At 38.2% G+C, this 21006-nt stretch overlaps 1 protein-coding gene across 1 annotated transcript in view; it reads left to right on the top strand.

Annotated features, from left to right (window-relative positions):
- TMEM131 (transmembrane protein 131) overlaps nucleotides 1-21006 on the top strand; it is a 101858-nt gene that overhangs the window by 65448 nt on the left and 15404 nt on the right. Inside the window, exons 13-30 of the mRNA XM_065677643.1 lie at nucleotides 77-185; nucleotides 1010-1163; nucleotides 1266-1436; nucleotides 1789-1899; nucleotides 1987-2121; nucleotides 2591-2695; nucleotides 4038-4124; nucleotides 7825-7977; nucleotides 8138-8213; nucleotides 8306-8423; nucleotides 10487-10625; nucleotides 10729-10838; nucleotides 11210-11276; nucleotides 12188-12339; nucleotides 13603-13745; nucleotides 15440-15626; nucleotides 16452-16637; nucleotides 20304-20462. Coding sequence (XP_065533715.1) covers nucleotides 77-185; nucleotides 1010-1163; nucleotides 1266-1436; nucleotides 1789-1899; nucleotides 1987-2121; nucleotides 2591-2695; nucleotides 4038-4124; nucleotides 7825-7977; nucleotides 8138-8213; nucleotides 8306-8423; nucleotides 10487-10625; nucleotides 10729-10838; nucleotides 11210-11276; nucleotides 12188-12339; nucleotides 13603-13745; nucleotides 15440-15626; nucleotides 16452-16637; nucleotides 20304-20462 — 2362 coding nt within the window. The remainder of the gene's footprint in view (nucleotides 1-76; nucleotides 186-1009; nucleotides 1164-1265; nucleotides 1437-1788; nucleotides 1900-1986; nucleotides 2122-2590; nucleotides 2696-4037; nucleotides 4125-7824; nucleotides 7978-8137; nucleotides 8214-8305; nucleotides 8424-10486; nucleotides 10626-10728; nucleotides 10839-11209; nucleotides 11277-12187; nucleotides 12340-13602; nucleotides 13746-15439; nucleotides 15627-16451; nucleotides 16638-20303; nucleotides 20463-21006) is intronic.

The raw sequence follows: 21006 nt of genomic DNA on the forward strand, positions 1-21006 counted from the left end.
AATGGATTTTTTGGTTTTGGGGTTTTTTTTGTTTCTTGTCTGCTTTAACAAACTTCGTATATTCTTACATGTACAGCATCAAAAGCAAAAAAGGCATCACAGTCTTCTGGGAAAATAACTGTTAAAGCAAAAGAGAAGAGCTACTCTAAACTTGAAATACCGTATCAAGCAGAAGTGCTGGATGGGTAAGCTTGCAGTAATTGAGCATAGTTCAAAAACTAAATGCTGTATATTAGCAGATGTAGCAGGAAATTTAGCCCTTTCAGGGAGAGAGGGGATATAAAGAATTAATACCCAGGTTTTCTCAATCTGGAGTTCCTTTAGAAGAGCAATTACTTGTTTGAATTTTTCAGGTTTCACACTAGAAGGTGAGGTGGGTTTAGTTTAATGCATAAGCTAGTTTCAAGGCTTGGGTTCAAAGTGACGGTAGTGAGTTCTTTTTTTAGAGCGGTTTAAGGCTGCAGATGAGACAGTTTAAGAGTGCAGTATTGGAAATCTTTCCAGTTTTGCATTTGCTCCTCTATCGCTTTATGAAATAAGGGTGGAGAAAATGGTTTTAATCAAAAAAGAGTTGTCAGGGCTTCCTTATTTTTGATATTCATTTACAAAGTGTGGCAAAGTTGACTTGTAAAATACTGTTAAAATCCAGTGTGCAACTTTATCAACAGAACTGACAGTGTTTTAAAGGCAAACAGACTAAACCTTACCTGTCAGAATTTTTGTGTTGCAGATGGCTGATTTGGTTAATAGGGAATACACATGATTTGCAGACTGTCTTAATACTTCAACACTTGTTTTTATTCTTCTTAATATGCTGATTTATGTATTTATCTTGTTTGAATTCCTCAATGATCAATGTACCTGTAGTGCTAATAATATAGTTTCAGCATGCAGTGGGATATGTACCTTTTTTGCTGTTTTATTAATTGAATTTTAGTCTTTTGTGCAAGAAAAACACTGTATGCTTGAGGAAAGCCTTCATTTTTTTCATACTATTTTTTTTTAATAGATATTTAGGATTTGATCATGCTGCCACACTGTTTCACATCCGTGACAGTGCTGCTGATTCCGTGGAAAGACTGATCTATCTAACAAACACATTCAGTTTTGCAGTCCTTATACATGATGTTGTGCTACCAGAAGAAGCAAAACCAATGTTTAAAGTAAGCCCCATTTCAGTGAACATTTTTTACCTAATAGTAAATATTAAAATGTGCTGCACTTTGTTAAATTGTAACATGGATCTTAATTGTTCACTGATCTAGGTGCAGAACTTCAGTAAACCGGTCTTAATTCCGCCTAATGAATCCAGATATATTTTTACCCTTCATTTTATGCCTTCCACATCATCTGTTCATATAGATAATAATATTTTACTTATCACCAATGCTTCTAAATTTCACCTACCTGTCAGAGCGTACACAGGATTTTTAGATGTAAGTATTTCCCCTTTTTGTTTTCTTTAGGTATTTTAGTCTAATTAGAGGCAGACTTCATAGGACTGTTTTAATTCTTTATTCTATTTCTATTTCTATGGGAGGATGGGGGTTTTAATTTCAAAATGATTTTACCAATCATTTACCAAAAATGGTTTTCCTCAAACAGCTTTGGTCACTGCTGAAAAATTCTTCTTTTATTCACTTTAGTTTTACATACAAAACGTACAGAGTTTTGGGGTTGTCCCAGTACTGCTGTATTAGATTTATTAATGCATTTGTTAATGAGCTTAGAGTTTGAGCACATTTTTCTATTTAGCTTATGCTAGAATTCCTTTATCACTTTCTCTAGTACTTTGTACTGCCTCCAAAAACTGAGGAACGGTTTATAGATTTTGGCATATTGAGTGCAACAGAAGCTACGAGCATTTTATTTGCAGTCATCAACAGCAATCCAATAGAGGTAAGGATGGATTTATTTTTAGTTTGCCATTTAAAAAACTCTACGTCAGTGTTGTTACTGAAAACACTCCCTTTTGTTCTTTTTAAGCTGGCTATAAAAAGTTGGCATATTATAGGGGATGGTTTGGCCATAGAACTTCTGACCACTGAAAAGGGAAACAGAACAACAATAATTGCAAACCACCATGAGCTACAAAATGCTAGCGCATCTGATCAGTCTTCAGTAAGTAATCCTTTGAATCATTGCTTAAAGCTAGATTTGGGGGGGGGGGGGGAATAAACATGAATCTCTGCAACTGCTTGCAGCTTTGTTTTATCGGGGGGAGGGAGGGTATGAATTCTTAATTTTTATCTGAATTTGACTATGCTAAAGCATATAGAATTTTAAGGATTTATTTTTAGGAAGCAATATTATGTTCAGATTGGTTGGATTTTGAAAGGGGAAGCCTCAGAAACAGTAACTTTAATACCCTCAGATGATGCTCATCATTTATCTGGGAGGAGTGGAATTTATCACCTCAAGGAATCGATAATTTTTGTGCTAGTATCTTACATGTTTGAATTTTTCTTTTTACCACTGACAGTTATTTCAGTTGGATTTTGAGTCACTTAAAAGAAATAAGATGGTGTTGGGTATGTTTTTTTAGTGAATTTTCTTTTCGTTTAATGAACTCTTTTTCTACCATTTACAGGTGATACTAGCATCGGGTTATTATGCTGTGTTTAGAGTAAAACTAATAGCAAAAGAACTTGAAGGAATTCATGATGGAGCTGTACAAATCACGACAGATTATGAGGTATATTGGTTGTATATTCATGAGTGTTGCCCCTATGTTTTTTTTTTAAGTGCCCAGTTTGTAAATGTGAAGTTTTAAGAGTTGTATTAGTGGACAAATTGCAATATAGAGAGAAGTTTAGGTTGAAAGGGACCTCCGGAGATCAAGTTACCTCTGCAAGTTAACCTCATGTCAAACAACAGTAATGCTGCTTATGCTGTGTCTTCTCTGAAGGAATAAAGAATTATATTCATTATGATTTTCATCTGGCTTACAGAAATACTCACTTAAATCTGACCCAGTGTTTTGAGGCATGGGTTCATCAATGACTTGACACATGCTCAAAGCATCAGTACATGGATCTTTTGGCATAACACATGCTGACAATGTACTTTTGGGTACATTGTCATTTACTGAAATTGAGATATAATTTCAGAGGGGTTTTTTATGTCAAAACCCGGTGTGAAATTTGTTTTGGAGAAATTGCAGTTTGCTGACAGTTGATGAAACAGAGTCCTTGCACTAAGATTAATAAGGGAGAGAAGAACAACCAGTAAATTTTCACCTTTTTATGCTTTCCCTGTTAATAAATTATTTTTCAAAAGGGAGATTCTAATATATAATGGAATCTGTATTAAATGTCTTTGAGTTATACGGGTAGGAGAAAAAAAAGTGACACGACTTAGGAAGTCAGAAAACTACAGAACTTATTGTATGGTTCTGATGAAGCTACAGAAAAGGGGAAATTCCCAATTTCTGCGTTAGCTGTGATTTTTAAGCTTTTTTGTTTTTTTTAATATGCTCATACAGGTATGTGACCCTTCAGTTATAGAATCTGTGTAAGCTATATTTATATAGCTTTATATATACATATGTATGATATATAAATACAGCTTTATTAATACATAGAAAGGATCTCATTGCCATCACTTTCACTCTCCTTTTTTCTAAGTCTACATCTATTTTGCAGTCTTAGCATGACTACTTATGTTGTCTTCTTTCTTCATACTCATTTAAAGATGTTATCCTCCTGTGTTCCAACAAAGTAAGCCCCGTTCAAGTGAGACCTATATAATACCCCACTGGAGAGCTTCTATTTTAACTGTGCTTTTGTTTTACATGTAGAATGGTGCTAAGTGTAACTAAGCAAAGGTGTGCTTCCTGGTGATAGGAAGTGACTGTTCTGAATATGATGATGTATTGAAATCATATCTTCATGTTCTAAATGTGTGTATAAGCCTAGACTGCATGAATTGTAGAATTTCAGGGGTTTGTTATTCTGTGCAGTTTAAAAGTGGAAGAGATATTTAAAGGCTGAAATTCAAATATTTTTTTATAAACTTACTTGTTCTTTTTTCCCCAGATTTTAACCATACCAGTGAAGGCAGTGATTGCTGTAGGCTCGCTGATCTGCTCCCCCAAACATGTTTTCCTTCCACCTTCTTTTCCGGTAAGAGGGTTGGGTCATAGCATTTCATGCTTCCTTGCTGTGTTCTTATTTATCTGTTCTCTTCAAGAGAAACCACTGTCTTGAGCTGTTTCATGTCAAATTGCTGGAACGATTGTGCTACTGAACCGTTACGGTTCAGTTTGTCACTAGTTTTGGTTGGTTTTTTGTTTTGTTTTTTTTTTTTATCCCCCCCCCCCCCCCCCCCCCCCCCCCCCCATGAGCTATCCCTACATCTTCTCTACTGCCTACTTGAATGGGATCATGGAATACTGATATGATCCCAAACTTGATTTCTTCGCAGCTTCATTCTGACATAGCTGAGGTCACAGTTTATTACTAATTCATGTTATTGAGCACCAAGAGTAGGAGAGAGATGAAACTGCACAAATGCATTTTTCAAATTCAGGTGTAATACCAAAGACAACAAAGTCAGTTAATTAACTGATATCTTAGTATAAGAAGTCCTTGATCACTGTGGAAGTATTACTGTAGTCCTTCCACTCTGAAAGCAGATCTCTTGAGGGTGCATGGTAAAGTACATAAACAAGAAATCAAGCAAGCCATGTGGGTCTGCAGCTCTCTGCCAAAATATGTAATGGTTATTTTCATGCCTACTCCTGCAGTAGCGTTTATTCGGTGAGTGCTGAAAGCAGCTTCTTTGCTCAGGGCTACGGATGCAGGCAGTAATCTATTAACCAGATAATACTTGTTCCCACTTGGCATTCAGAATAGCCATAGAAGCATAGGCAGTCAAGGTATATTGACTTTGCAGTTGGTGTTTCACTGAAGTCTGAACTTTGTGACTTTCTGGTTAGTGGGGAATGTAATATGATGGATAATCATAGGGAAAATCATAGGAAAATCCACAGATTGAAAACTTGGGGGGGAGGGAGGGAAGTATCAAAAAGAGATTGCAGTTTTCTGAAAGGATAAAACTGACTCCATGCATGTGGGTGGAAATGGATTTTGCTTCTTGTCTGTCCTGCATAGTCTGTCTGTTGTAGAGCACTCTGTTCTCACCTCCTCTTCCAGTAGCTCCTCAGTATGTCCTGCCAATCTTACAATTTGTGCAGTCTCAGATAGTAATTTTTTACTAGCACTTTACTAAATGCTTTACCTCATGTCTAGTAGATAAATGGTAATTTTTTGACAAAGTAACGCACTAATCTCATCGGAGGGAGATAGGTCAGACAGCAGAACTTCAGTAAATCATTGCTACATTTGCCCCATTATTTCCCTTCTGTGCTCCCACTTCACGATTTGTTCTGAAGTCTTTTGCTACTCTCGAGATCATGACCACAGTTGCAAAGATCACTTGTTCTTTTTTATCTTGAGGATCTGTGTTTTCTCTTTGACTATATGGCCTCACCATTATATGAATATTTATTGCACTGACTACTGTATCTGTAACCTCATCTATGAGCTACTTGATAAGCCTTTCATAAACAGAAATAACTTAAAGGTCTGTTTCCCTTTCACTAAAAAGAGAGCAATTTCTATATTCTGTATCCTAATTTATATATCCTGATTCCTGGCAAAATCATTGTCCCTCTTGAATGCCACATGAAAATACTTTGTTCCATGTTGGGCCACAAAGAAGTGATTTTGTTTAAATCTTTGCTTTAGTTTGGTCTAACTGGAATTGCTGAAGGGCTGCTCAGTGTATGTTAGTATATGCCCAGGGTCTTGGTCAGCTTGATTTTTTTGTTCTGTTTTGTTTTGGCAGGTACTACTACTTGTAGCACCTGTTTCTCAGCCCCTAAGCCATAGCTGTCGTCATTCTTTCTCATCCCCAGACTGCTGTGGTTTTTATTGGTTTCATGCTCTTTTCTAGTAGTTTGCACATTCATTCAGGGGACCTTTGGCTTCCAGCATTTTGTTCAGGGGTATAGATTCAGATGTAATTATCACCTTTGACAAGATTCTAGACTGTTTTCTTTGTTTGAGCCCCAAGCTTTTCAGAGCAGTCAGCTTCACTTACTGCTTATTAGCTCTTTTGATATTTGAGAACATTGACAGCAGTCTTCCTTTTTCTTAGATTCATTTAAAACTAAACTTCTGATCACTGAATTCATGATACTCTTACATGTAGTTGTTTTGTAATGCATCCATTTCTTATGACAATAAGCCTAAAATAGCATCAGTTCTTCTCGTTTCAGTGTTGGAAGAGGCATTTGGCAGCTATAAGGTCCAGGAATAACTAGGCACTACAATTCCAGTAACACTTGATTTCAGTTCGTACCAGGGATGTAATCCTCTTGCAGCTGCCCGGTTCCCAGTGCTGGCTTTATAATTTTAGTGTATTTGCACCTAAGTGTGATTTCTGGTATTCTGTCAAAGTCTGTCAGCAGTGCACTGCCAGTGTATACAGGCCTTGTGAAGAGCAGTGTCTTGATTTAAACAGATCTTAACTGCACTGACTTGTGCTTTATAATGGCATTTTTAGTTCACAGTGCTACCTCTCAACTCTTCCCTGATCAAAGCTCATCTTTGTATGTTAAGTAGCTTTGTTCTGTTTTTCTTATTACTGATGGGTAAAGACTTCCTTTATCTGTTGTTTCATGTCTAAATGCTGCATAAGGGCCTTAGTAAAATACTGTTGATTTCTTCTACAGAGCTTAACAAACCTTTATTTTGCCCAGTTTATGGTAGTTTGTTACTCATAGAATTCCATAGTTGAAGCTCAGGTATACCTCCTATTCAGCTTAACAAGACTGTACTGTTTAGAGATTTATTCTTGTAGTTTCTTTCCCTCTGCAGCTGCTGTTCTTGAGACTGTTATAGTACGTGACTGTTTCCTGAGGCCACAGGCAGATTAGGAGCCTGCAGAAGTGCATCTCTCCCATCCCTCCACTTCAGTCATGACCTTAAAGAAATTTTTAGAAAGCTGAAAGTGTTGATTTAAGGGGAACATGAGAAACTCCAGTCGTGCTCATTAGAAAATAGTCTTGAGTATTTAAATGTGCTTGTATTCCTTTAGTATATAGAAATCTGGATTCTTGTCAATGGTCCCAAGTTGTGCATTTCCATTGTTTTGGTTTGGTTTGCTTTTTATTTATTGTTTACTCTCTGCTTGTCAGGGTTTGGTTTTGAGATTAGGTGAAAAACATGGCCATGGAATCATGGATTTACAAGTGAGAGCAGGGGGAGAGCTTGAGCATTGTAATGATCCTGATCATGACTAACAATTAAACTACATGTTCTATGGGAGTGAGAAGGAGGGTTGTACCTGTCTTCTTAAATGCCCTCTGTCACCTGTAGTGTTTGTAACCTGTACCTTCACTACCGAAGTTCCCTTCAGGCTCTTTCTAAATAGTAACAACTATATACTGGATCTCTTACAAGAAGCTTGTTTCCCTTTTGTAATAGGAGGCTCAGAAACCAGAAGTTTTCTTTTGCCATTCCTCCTCTGCTATTTTTTTAACATGATTTGATTAAGCAGAGCTCATGTTACAGCTCTTCGAGACACTTAAGGTGTACTTAATTTTGAAAGAGGGATGAACTGTGCTTGGAAGCAGATGGAGGGGAGAATACAGCTTCACAGAAACTTACCTGGAAGTGTTACAAGTGTTTTTTTTTTAAGATAACATAATTAAAAATCTCAGTTTAACATTTCCCCTCTGCTGTGGTCTTTGCCAGCCTGCAGAAGTGAATACATATGCATATCCTGCAGACTTTCTTTATCCTTTCTTTTCTTTAGGGGAAAGTGGTTCACCACAGCCTGAACATCATGAACTCCTTTTCTCAGAAAGTGAAAATACAACACATACGTTCCCTGACAGAAGATGTAAGGTTTTATTATAAGAGGCTAAGAAGCAATAAAGAAGATTTAGAGCCTGGAAAAAAGTCAAAGGTTTGCTTATACCTCATTTATACATGTTTACAAGTTCTCTCGTATATATACCATATGTTAAGATTTCTGACAATTAATTAAACATATTTCTTTTGTTTTCCTTTGGTCATTAGATTTACTGTGCTGTTTCTTAATTGATCTGTTCTTACCTGTTTTGCAGATTGCAAATATTTATTTTGATCCTGGTTTACAATGTGGAGATCGTTGTTACGTAGGATTGCCTTTTCTATCTAAATGTAAGTAATTTCAACTTTAATAAAAGCCTTAAAGTTTTCTCTGTAAGCAGTGATTTTACATGAAGAGTTTAAAATTGCATTATTTCTTAAAGCGGAATCTAAAGCTCAGCACAGCATAGCAATGCAAGAAGATGCATGGGATTCTGACTGGGATTTGCATGAGAACTTATTCAAAGAATGGACAGAAATTAAAGAGAACTCAAGCCATAGGTAAGTATTTTATTCCTGTTACTTTCTCAAGCCTTAAATCACAAGATAATTCTGTGTATGTGTGCTTTTACAAAATACAAGGTTCCTTAATGTTGCAGTGCTCTTTGAGAGGGGGTCAAGAAGGAGTTACTTGGCTTCCTCTGCGAAACCTCTAATGGGAATATTTCAGAAGTTTAAAAAGCAGTACTAATTTCCTCAAGTCAGACACCGTACTCAGAGTTACTTTCCACTGGATTATGCTGCAGTTGTTGCAAAGACGGCAGCAGCGAGGCAGTCTCTGCTCTGCAGAAATTTCCAAAATCAGATTATAATCTTTATACAGTGTCCCTGCTTAATCCATTTTAAGGTAGTAACCTCAATATCCCGCTAATATTTCATGAGGTTTCCTATTGCTGCTATTCTAAGATTATTGCATTTCAGTGAGTGATCAAATTGCCTGGTATTCTTCCTTGAGGTATGCTAAATAGAAGGTGATTAATGATTGCTGTGTAATATTTAGGAAAAGTTAAACTCTGTAGGCTGCTGTATACCTTTTAAACATCTGCTTTCTCAGGCATAGGGTGATATAATCTCCAAGAGACAGAGTTGGCATTAACAATGAGGGCATGTGTCTTCTGTGATGATAACATCCAGACTACCTTTCCAAAAATGTATGCGTGTTTGTGGAGAAACCAAAAGACTGTGCATGGCTAAATAGAGTAATTAAAGCATACTTCCATTATCACTTTTTTGTTCTAATACTGGTAACTCCTGAACAAATTCAATCTAAACGAAATCTGTTTAACTTGAAGAATGTCCTATTACCTACAGTAAGAGGACAGTGAAGGACAATTCTATTAAAAACTACTGACTAAGTAGCAGTTCTAGCTAGAATAATATACAATGTTTTAATATTATTCAATATAATATATAACCTAAAATATGTAATGCTGTTAAAGAGAGCTAAAATTAACCAAGGTAGCATTCAGCAAAGGAGCAACTGCTCCTTCTGAATACAGAGAGGTTCTGACTTCATTTGAAGTGTCTCCAAACTGCTTCTCTAGGTTTGAAGTCTAGCATTTCATCTGTTGTGCTGACTGGAGAACTCAATACTGTTAGTCTTGTTTCAGCTCATGGTGGAGAGCTTGTAGGAAAGAACAGGAACTAAGTCTGTTACAGAGGTGGGTTGATAGCAAAGAACTTCATTCACCGACAGAAATAGCTGTCATGAAGTGTGACTGGGTCAGCTTTGCTTTAGATTTGTTAAGCAGGAGTGTAGGCACTTATTATCACAGAATGGTTGGGTTGGAAGCGACCTTAAAGATAATCTAGCCATCTGCCATGAGCATGGGTGCACAGGCCCACCTCTCAAGCCTGTCAAGGTCCCACTGGATGACATCCCTTCTCTCCAGGGATAGAGAGGGTGTATCCATTACATTACACGTGCGCAGGCAGAATACATGTTCTGGATAATGGATGTCTGGATAATGTGTTGAAAGCAGACTGTAGCAGGACTGATGTTTTTCCTTCCTACTGCTTATGCCTTTGCAAATCATCAAACATATTTTGGGTTATTTTTTTTACTGAAAAATACTGATCTGAATCTCAGTTATGTTATCAAAATTTGTTTCTGCATTAGTAGGAGCTGGGCACTTTCTAATGAAAGAGAGCATCTTTGTCTCACTGTCCAGAGAGCAGTGATTTAAGAGAAATACAAATACCAAAAGATTTGTGATGCAGTGCATAAGCATGCATATGCATACCATATTTTTCTGCTCACTTTTATCTGTAGAAGGCCATAACAGAACCTGGAATGAATGAATGGATGTTGACAGTAACACTTCATAGAGAACATCTTAAGAATCTTTGGGTTGGACTCCTGTAGCATGTTTTGATGGTTTCTGTTGTGCATTTTAGTAACAGTACATATGGGCAGAGCTTAATGGGTTTCTAAAGTGCATATAAATATAATGTATTGTACTGTTTCTCAAGCTAGTGTTGTCAAAGTGCTTTTAAGCCCTCAGATTTTTCCAGGCTTTTCCTATTTTCTACCTGTAAAGTAAGTTTTATAACTGTTTCTCCAGACTGAATGCCGTATTTGAAGTAGACACAGATCTCCAGAAGGATGTCCGGCTGAAAATTACAGCAGAAATGGCCTGGCCGTCCATACTTATCTCACCACGCCATCTAAGCTTCCCTCTTACCAACACTAACGGTTCATCAGTAAGTTATTCTGTTGATAGTATCATTTTGTAGGCACTGCATTCTAATAAGTATTTCTAATTACATTCACCCTAATGTAAACTTAAATTGTGTTTATGAACAGGAAGAAGAAATTTTTCTAGAGAATCCAGCTGATGTTCCTGTGCATGTTCAGTTCCTTCCTATCGCTCTGTATTCTAACCCATCCGTTTTTGTTGATAAGATGTTAGAACGGTAAGTATTGTTTTAGAGTACTTTGGGCATTCTCACTCTGCAGCAAAATGTGTTCTGCAAAATTGCATGCAGTATTTGGCAGCTGTGTTGGCCACTTTTAGAATTGAATCATGAGGCCAGTTGAGAACTGAATCTAGGCTGATTGCCATTGAACACACATCTGTATTTTTCGCTGAGCTAAAATTATGTTTAATTTCTTCCTTAACTTGATGGATGGGGGAGGGATGTAAAAAAAAAAAAAAAAAAACCTCAAATGATCCTTTCAGCTGCATATTGTTTGAGTCCTACCATAGGTAGGTGAAATCCATGAATGCAAGTTTGTCGTTATTTTCCCTGATGCAGAGGAAAAACAAAATGTACGTCTGTTTCAGGTTTAATTTGAGTAAGCCAGCTAATTTCAACCTGAGGACTCTAGAATTCCAGGTCTTCAGAAACTGTGTAAGTATTTCAGTACTTTCTTTATGTTTTTAAACTTTCAATGTTTTAATAAGAGTTCAGTTGTATGTGTCTTCAAATGGGAAAAATGTGGTGCTTTTGTTGGATACTCTCAGGAAATTGGGAAAAACAGTATTTCTTCAGATGTAGCAGTTAAAATGTCACTTTTCTATACGCTTACGTTATAATACAGTTGTGGAAGTTACAGGAAAACTGTGTTTAATTATTCTTTTGCTGATACAAGATAATTTTTTTCAGTGTAGTGGTTGCTAGTTCTAAAATTAGCGGAGTATTGAGTTTTCCATTGCTTTGTTCTTCAGGTGATTCAGGGTTTGTGGACAACTTTAAGTGCATACTCTCTTATATAGAGCGTGCCACATCCTGAACACTTTCTTGTGCAATGTACACGCCTTTTCCCCTCTATTTGCACTTTGGTTTAAATTAACAGTTCAATGCTTACGGTGTCTAAAGGCAAATTTAGCAAAATACACTTTTTTCAATAGTTCTTCTACTTTGCTTTTCCCCCCTTTTACATTCCCAAAATATTTTAACAATAGAAAACTTTGAGGATAGAAAGTGTTACATAATGGCTTAATGCTAATTTAGTGTTTAAATGCACATTTAAGAACTTCTGAACTCTCTCTTGTACTAGAACTTTATTAATCCACAGGGTGTAGTTTAGTTCAGTTCTGTCTTGCTGTGTTCTGCTTCTTAAGAAATACAGATAGTTTACTTAGTAAGTAGGGGAATACATGTACTATCAGACCTGGTTAAAAAAGGCCATTATGTCATTGGGTAGTACACCTCTTTATGACAAAACCAATTTTCTAACTAAAATAATATAATTTCTATCAAATATATGTAAAGAATACATATTTTTCAAAGTATCCTTTTGTTTTCCTTACTCTTTTAAGGTACAGCCACTACAGAGCACTGCAGGACTTACAAAGGGAATGGCTCGTCATTCAGTTTTAAGCCTAATATTAAAACCTGGTGAGAGAAAGTCTGTCAAAGTAAAGTTCACTCCAGTTCTTAATAAAACTGTTTCATCATTAATTGTTATCAGGTATGATAGCTATTTCAAAAATGAGTGGGGTTTTTTTCTGATGTTTTTCACTTATAGATAATATCATGCTCATTATTAGCTGTTAATGAGAAACTGTTGCTTTACAATAATAGGTACAGAATCATAAATGTTTGGATAAAGATAAATGTAATTGTGTAATATAGTAATTAAACTGTATTCAGTAAATATATAATCAACATCGCAGAATCTTAGAATAGTCTGGATTGGAAGGGACCTTCAAAGGTCATCGAGTCCAACCCCCTGCAATGATCAGGGACATCTTCAACTAGATCAGGTTGCTCAGAGCCCTCGAATGTTTCCAGGAATGGGTTATCTACCGCTGCTCTGGGCAACCTGTGCCAGTGCCTTACCACTCTCATTGTAAGTTTCTTCCTTGTATCTAATCTAAGTTTGCCTTCTTTCAGTTTAAAACCATTACCCCTTGTTTTGTCAAAACAGGCCCTACTAAAAGGTCTGCCCCCATCTTTTCTATAAGCCCCCTTTAGATACTGAAAGACCTCAATTAGGTCTCCCTGGAGTCTTCTCTTCTCCAGGCTGAACAACCCCAACAGTCTCACCTGCCTTCATAAAAGAGATGCTCCAGCCCTCTGATCTGTACTCACTCAAGGAGGTCCATATTCCTCTTGCGTTTGGGGGCCCCAGAGCTGAACACAGTACGGCAGGTAGGCTCTCACGAGAGCAGAGTAGAGGGGCAGGATCACCTCCTTCAACCTGCTGGTCACGCTGCTTTTGATGCAGCCCAGGAGGCAGTTGGCCTTCTGGGCTGCGAGTGAACACTGCTGGCTCATGTTCAGTTTTTCATCCACCAGTACTTGGAGACTTGAATTCTTAAATACATTTTATGCTGCCTTGAAAGTAGGGACTCTAGTCATAGATGCCATTTGCAAGATCAAGCTGCAGTGTAAGTTCAATCTTTCTAGTAAAGAGCTCTGTTTGAATAACTATTTCAGTTTTGTATCAGGTATGATGCATTAATATAATGTTGAAATATGAACTTTAACTAGTACTTCATTGGGGGTTTTATTTGTATGCTATGTTGCGATTTCTTAGGTTTTTGTCTTGCAAGCGCTGTGCTTGAGACCCCCACTATTTACTTCCATATTGTGGGGAATGAAGTGTGGAACTGCTTATATTGCTGTCCTCTAGGTTTGGGGTGTAACTTCATTGTCTGTGGAGAAGCTCGCAGGAGCAGTAGAATGCGTAATCCTGTTATGTATGTTTCCCCTTTTTCTTTGTACGCAGAAATAATTTGACTGTAATAGATGCCATAATGGTACAAGGACAAGGAACGACCGAGAGCTTGAAGGTTGCAGGCAAACCTCCTGGTCCAGGAAGTTCTTTACGCTTTAAAATCACAGAAGCATTATTAAAAGACTGTTCAGAAAGTGAGTATTTCTTGGGCTGCTCTACTGGGCAGAAAAGAACTTGCATTCTACACGTACAACTTGAAATGTGTGGAAATACATTTTCTGTTCTAGTGCCCCAGAAGTTTAAATAATCTAAATACATTAAAATTTGTTCTCTAGGCATAGAAATAAGTATTTTAGCTTTTTTGTTTAATTTTAAAGTCAGGAAACAAAAAAGCCCTTCATCCACTGAAATCCAAGGAGAGGAGGTGAAGATCCTAGTATATTTAACAGGATAATCTCCAATTCCTACCTTTAAGACAAATTGGATCACAGATGTAACTTTCTGTATGTTCTTTTCCCCTCACACCTTCAGAATCTTTATGTACGTAGCCAATGGGGGAAAAAGGGTATGTTCCTTGATGAAAATTAAATCCCAACAAGACTCTTCTCTGGGGTCAGGGTTTTTTTGCTCTGTGGCCACAGGTTTGCTTCTGAGAGGTCAGCTAAGAGTACAGCTAAGAGTACCTGTATTACCAAAAGAACTGGTAAAAGAGCCTTAGCTGTATCTTAGTTGTATCTGGTATGGAGATGTTTCTCCTTTGGTGCTTTGCAGCTCTCCAGGCATATTTGTAAGGTATCATGTTAATTATTATTTGAGATTATATCCCTATTTTTGAGGGATCAGTAAGAAAATTTCAGGTAGAGCTTAGTCACTACCTCTTGCATGTTGTGGTTCACAGATATGTTTGTGAATAAGATAAGCATAGCTGTTGTGGTTTAACTCCAGCTGGCAACTAAGTACCATGCAGCTGCTTGCCCACTCCCCATCCCCTACCCCCTATGGTGGGATGGTGAAGAGAACCAGACAAAAGGTAAAACTTGTGAGTTGAGATAAGAACAGTTTAATAATTGAAATAAAGTATTATAATAATGATTGAAGGGAGGGAGGGGTGAGAAGAAGAATAAAACCCAAGTGAAAAAAGCACAAGTGATGCACAATACAAATGCTCACCACCCGCTGACTGATAACCCAGCCTGATCCGAGCACTGATCTGGCCCTTCTGAGTGACTCCCCTCAGTTTATATACTGGGCATGACATGCTGTCCTGTCTCTGCTCCTTCCCAGCTCCTCGTGCCCCTCCTCACTGGCTGAGCATGAAAGACTTGAAAAGTCCTTGATTTAGAGTAAGCATTACTTAGCCACAAGTAAAACACTGGTGTGTTATCAGCATTATCCTAAAACTAAAGCCAAAATACAGCACTGCACCAGCTAATAGGAAGAAAAGTAACACTATCCCAGCCAAAACCAGGACAGTATCTCAGCCATGGATTTTATTTTTGAGACACAAAAGAGTAAGTTTTAGTTCTCATGCTCTGACTTTTCACGGAGTACCAGGCTGCTGAGCAGTACATCAAAGAACTTTACAGCTTAGATGTTTTGCTTTGGGTTTGTTTGTTTTTTCTGTGAGGCAGCAGTGCTGTCAGAGGTTTGGAGGTTTCTGTTTTGTCCCCAGTAAGAGCGCTCTGGAATTGTACACATTCCCTACCTTGACAGTGATGAGCGTCTGGCTGCAGAGATACATTCCTGCAGGTTACGTAAAGATTTCCATGGGCCTCACTAGCCCCTTTCCTGCTACGGTACTGACAGGACTCTTCTGCTCTGGAATCTGAATATAGTGAAGGATATCTGTCGAGCACAACGCTAACCACTTTCTGCTGTTTGTTCCTAGAAATGAAATACAAAGAACCGAATTTCACACTGAGAAGAACATTTAAAGTGGAAAACACAGGGCAGCTGCAGATTAATGTGAAAACCATGGAAATCAGTGGCTACACATGTGAAGGATACGGATTTAAAGTAGTTAACTGTCACGAGTTTGCACTAAGCGCCAATGCCTCTAAAGACATTGTCATATTGTAAGTGAGATAGAAGTGAGAGATACAGATTTAATGTGGGTTTGGTGGGCTGCAGTAAGTGGAAAAGAGCCTTTAGTCTAAGGATTATTACCGTATTGCACAGCATTTCAGTCTTAAATGTCTTGTTGCCTTAAGGGTAATAATTCTTTAACTCTGTCAGCTTTTATTGTAAAAGATCTCTACACCTAACACTGATCTTTTAACTGCTTGGATATAAAGTTAACTATTCAGTGTACAGTATCAGTTCAGAAGATGCTCTGTTCTGTGAGGATATACAAGATACTGCAGGCAGTGAAGCTTCACTAGGATTTTGCACCAGTCCTAGTTTGTGATGAGACAGGAATGTAGGGGTGATGTTTTTGAACAGGCATGCTGCTGTGACTTAAAGTGAAGTGCTGAAAAACTTCGTAGCTAACATAATGGTCAGTTCCATTGCTTGCTTACAGCTGCTGTTAATATTTTTTTACTGCATCAATAGCTTTATTGTAACAGATTTGGTCAAAACTTATTTTCAGTTCTTATATCTTCATATTGTGTATCAGAGGTAATCCAGTATCAGATGTGCTAAGTATAGGTGTTTATGAACTTAGTGAAGAGTATCGAGGTATTTGAAAGACACAAGTATTTTTAGGCTAATTGTGAGGAGGATGGTTATTAGTTGTACTAATAGGGCTGTTTGTTGTAAATATTTGATTGGGATGCCAGTCATGGCAGTAATTGGTGAGGCTGCTTGCTTGTTTTGTTTTAATTTGTGATTAATATCAATTACCTCAAACTTTCAGATGTTCATATGAAACGTGCTAATGTGCTTTACTTTGTTTTCAGGTTTACACCTGATTTCACTGCTTCCAGAGTTATACGGGAATTAAAATTCGTCACTGCAGGCGGCTCTGAATTTGTATTTATCTTGAACGCATCTCTTCCATATCACATGTTAGCAACGTGTGCAGAAGCACTACCCAGACCCAACTGGGAACTGGCACTGTACATAATCATCTCAGGAATAATGAGGTAGTGTGTGTGTGTCTGTTCCTACTAGTATGTGCACACAAGCTACCACTGCTTGCATGTAGGTTATAAAGAAGGAGATAATGTATTCAGTGAGTACTACCATTGGTGTAAAATTGTATTGGCGTAAAATTATTGGTGTGAAAAAAACCCAGTAGGGTGAGGTCAGAAGGAGAGAAACACTCCTATGGATTGAGTGTGAACTAAAAGTTTAAGGCTGAGGAGTACTGCCTTCCTGCTCAGACCAGGGGCAAAATGGCTGCCCCCCATCCCCAGCAGTGTTCAAGGCCAGGTTGGACAGGGCTTTGAGGGAGCTGGCCTAGTGGAAGATGTCCCTGCTCATGCCAGGGGGGTTGGAACTGAATGAGCTTTAAGGTCCCTTCGAACTCAAACCGTTCTATACTATAAAATAATACACTTCTGGATTGGGTCTATTTCCTAAAGTGATGTATGTACTCCTGTTTACTCTGGTAATGTGTAGGGCTTTTGATGAATTAAGCCAAAATTGAATCTAATTAAGTATTAAAGCACTGCTAACTGTGAATTCCCATGGGAATTTAAGCATCCTTCTGGAGGACTGTGCTTTAGAGAGATAGGAGGCAGTGACTGTAATGAGCTTAGCAGATGCCTTGGACGAATTATAAACTTCGCTGCCACTTGTATGTGACAGGGAACTGGTGATGCTAATAATGGGATTTCTGAGAACTGAAGGGTGTTGTTTGCAACATTGTGCACTTGGAGGTTATGTAGTAGCATATTAGTGCAGTTTTTTGTCAGCAAGGGGACGTGTTAGCTATGACTGCTTGAAATATGAGTTGAAAATTCCACTGCATTTTCCTAGTCTAGCCTCTACATATCTTTATCTGTTTGAAATCTGAGGTTATAAACAGTGTGTCCCTGCTCACCTCTTGGATGAGAGACATTTTCCTCCACTCTCTTTACGCAGAGAAAGTCCTGGCATAGACGCTTAGAAGCCAAGTTGTTACTTATCAGTAACAACAAATGCTGTTCTCCTTTGTCATTAGTGTTAAGCTTCTATGTTAGTGCAAGATGGATTGCTGCTGTAGATGACTATGATGAAAAAGGGGAGTGTGCTGCGGATCCAAAGCATTATCGCAGACACATACTAGTCCTGCTTTTTTTTTTTTCTTTCACTAAGATGCTGGCTCTGGTGTTTTTGCTGTGCTGTATTGCACTGATGTTCAGTTTGGCTCTTCTCTGTTTCCTTTTAGGGACTGAGGAAAGAAAGTTACTGCCTGCTACATTTTCTTTTCTGACTCTTCAGTCCTTTCCTAAGTAATGCAGTGTTAGTTAGGAAACTGCGTTTTCCTAAGTAACAGGAAAATTCTGTCCACTTAGGTAACTTTGTTTCCTTGCTGATACTTGAGTTACTTAGGAAAGTGCTGAGGAAGTGGCTTTCTGTACATTTGCTAGAAATTCTAAAGTTTACTTTCTCTTTAGTTTCTTGATAGCATGAGTAATGCTTGTCAGTTTACAGGTGTAGCTTATGTGGGTAATTTTATATGTACTGTATGTGTTAATTAGGCTTTACAAAAGAACACGGATCCTTTCCCTCACTATATGTTTTTCCTATAAGTATAAAACCTCCTTCTTAGCAGCAAACTAGAGAAGAGACCTGATGTAACTATTTCATAATATTCCAAGGATCTTGTGTGTATACAACCTCTGACTTTTAGGATGCTATCACATAGGGATTTGTTAGTTGCCCCTAAAACAATACTTCCATATTGTTGTGAAGCTGTCCTTAATTTCTAGGAATGAACAACTGTAGGAGTTTGTCTAGTTCATATTTTTATTGCTGCCTTCCCTAAATCACTGTTGGTTTGGATTGTTACCATACTTGTGGCTCCAAGGTTTTAAGTCAAACTTAACAGGATATGTAGAAAATGCAACAAAGGAGCCAGTCCTTTTTGTGAAGAATTTGCTAGCTGGGCATATGTGTGCGCCAAGATAAAGCCATGTTGTGGGGGGTGGAAGAGGGATGGACCCAGATAATTCTTGGGTGTCTAGACCATGTTACTGCCCGCTGTGTAGTGTTCCTCACACTAACTTGTTTTGGCATTTCAGTGACTGAACACTTCAGGCTAGGTCAGCTTTTCTTCTTTTTTTTTCTTTTTTCCTTTTCAGTAGTAATTTTTCTGAAAGTCAAAAACCCCAAACCCCCACTGCTCCCACCCCCACCAGCCCAGCACCAGAAAGGGCAGTTAAAAAGACGCAAAACAAGATATGTTCCATTTTCATTTCAAAGCTCATATTCATGTATCAAAACACCAAAGTCGACGTCAGCAGAGGGAGTGGAGTCCTTACCCCAGAGAGTGGCAGAGGAGGAGAAGTGAAAAAGAGCCAGCTCAAGGTGACCTTTTGCTGCAGCCTCCCCTGTACAACCTCTACATAGCCCAGTACTGATGCCATGGAGGAGGGTGCCAGGGGGCTGAGGATAAGGTGCCATCCAGTCCACCAAAACCCTGTGCACTCCATTCCAAGCTTGTGTAGCACTATGGTGGTAGAGATATGATGCTCTTGTTGGTATCAGTCTTGTAAAACTTTCAACTAGCCTCATGCATTAGCAATTAACAAGTGAAAGAGATTATGTCTTATTCCTTACATCCCAAAGATAATTCCATTTTTGATGGCACGGCACCCAAAGCAAAAATTACTCCTTTGAGTAAGAGTTTATATAAGCTTGTCTGAAAAACCCTGCTATTTCTCTAATTTTTCTCTTGCTTATTAACATCTTGGATGAAAGTTATCTTTCCAACCTTCTCCCATCTGGTTCTGCATCTAGAATCCTTCTTAATCCCTGTGGCAGGGGAAAAAAGCACCGATAACCAGGTATCAACAGCTGACTTGGTCTCCAGGATTGCTTGTATTTTTGGTGATAGTTAAAAGGTGGTATCTTCTGGAGAAGATTCTTTCAGCTAACATGAAGCAAGAGGTGTCTCGTCCTTTTCTGTGAATTGATGCTGGGTTTCATACATTTGGCTTGAAAACCGGCAGTCAGAACAGGGGAGAGAACAGAAACTGAAGTTGCTAATTTAAAGTTCTTTTCTCATAAACTTTCTAGGGTTTAGTCAAAGCAAGCTTTAGTCATCGTCACTGTGTCTCCTCCCACCTGTTAGAAGATGAAAGTGATAGCAGTGCGATGAAGGTCTCTGCAGTGGTTTTATTGCTTCATTCAAAAATGTAGTTCACTGCAGTGCGTTATGTAAGTGGAGAACTCCAACACGGTATTGCAGCAGATGCAGTTAGCCGTAAAATCCCTTGAAATAGTGCTCTGGAATTTTACTTCCCTGAGCAGCAGTCCAAGTCTCTACAGAGGGTCTCTGCTTTTAAATGCGATCGCACCCACAAGCTGCGAGACCTGACCATTTGGAAGCCATTTTAATGCTTTAATTATATATCTTTCTCTTTTCAATTAATATTGTTGGCAACTGCGTGTCAGATTTGCATCTAGCTTCCATTCTCAGTGCTAGTGATGTGTAATACCATGCTAGATTAATGCATTTTATGTTTTTATCAGACAAAGGTGTGGTTTGGATGCAGTTTTCAATACTAGATACAATCTTTGTGCCTCGTGTAATTAGATTCATTTTCCTTAAAATGCTCAAAACTAAGCAATACTGAGATGACTGCCTCTCTTCTCTGCAGTGTTCTCTTTCTCTTGGTAATTGGAACAGCCTATCTAGAAGCTCAAGGAATTTGGGAGCCATTTAGGAGACGCTTGTCCTTTGAGGCCTCAAACCCTCCCTTTGATATGGGAAGGCCACTTGATCTCAGGAGAATAGTTGGAATTTCATCTGATGGAAAGTAAGTATATGTTTGGGGGTTTTGTGGAGTGTTTTCCTCTTTTCTTCCTTTTTACTTATAAGGCCAATGAGAAAGTAATACTTTAGAACAAATGAATAAATTAAGATCCTCACAGTTACTTATAAAAGATGGCTTGGATAAAAAGATGGATTTTGTGATTATGAGAAATACTCAACTTTTGGGGAAAAAGGAGAAGAAAAAAACCCCACTGAAACCAAACCCTGTCAAGCTTCTTGTTAATATTCTCCAAAAAGAAAGGTGTAGCCTGCAGAAACACTGCAGGCCAGAAGTTCCTGCCTTTGGTGGCTTAAGTTAAAAAAACTACTTTCTCCTTTCAGTGTTCTCTCCAACATATATATTGACTGTCATTTTACTGGAGTTTTGTTCACGTGTACAGTGAGCAAGCGCACAGGAAATAGCAAAGGCTGCTGACTTGACAAACAAGTGCTAGACATTTTTGCCAGTTATATGCCAAGAACAGTGTAGTTCAAGGCTTCTGTTGGGCATAGTGATTTATTTTTTTTTCATGTGGAAGAATGGAAAC

The sequence above is a fragment of the Lathamus discolor genome, chromosome 4, assembly GCF_037157495.1.
Source record: "Lathamus discolor isolate bLatDis1 chromosome 4, bLatDis1.hap1, whole genome shotgun sequence".
Taxonomy (NCBI): Eukaryota; Metazoa; Chordata; class Aves; order Psittaciformes; family Psittacidae; genus Lathamus; species Lathamus discolor.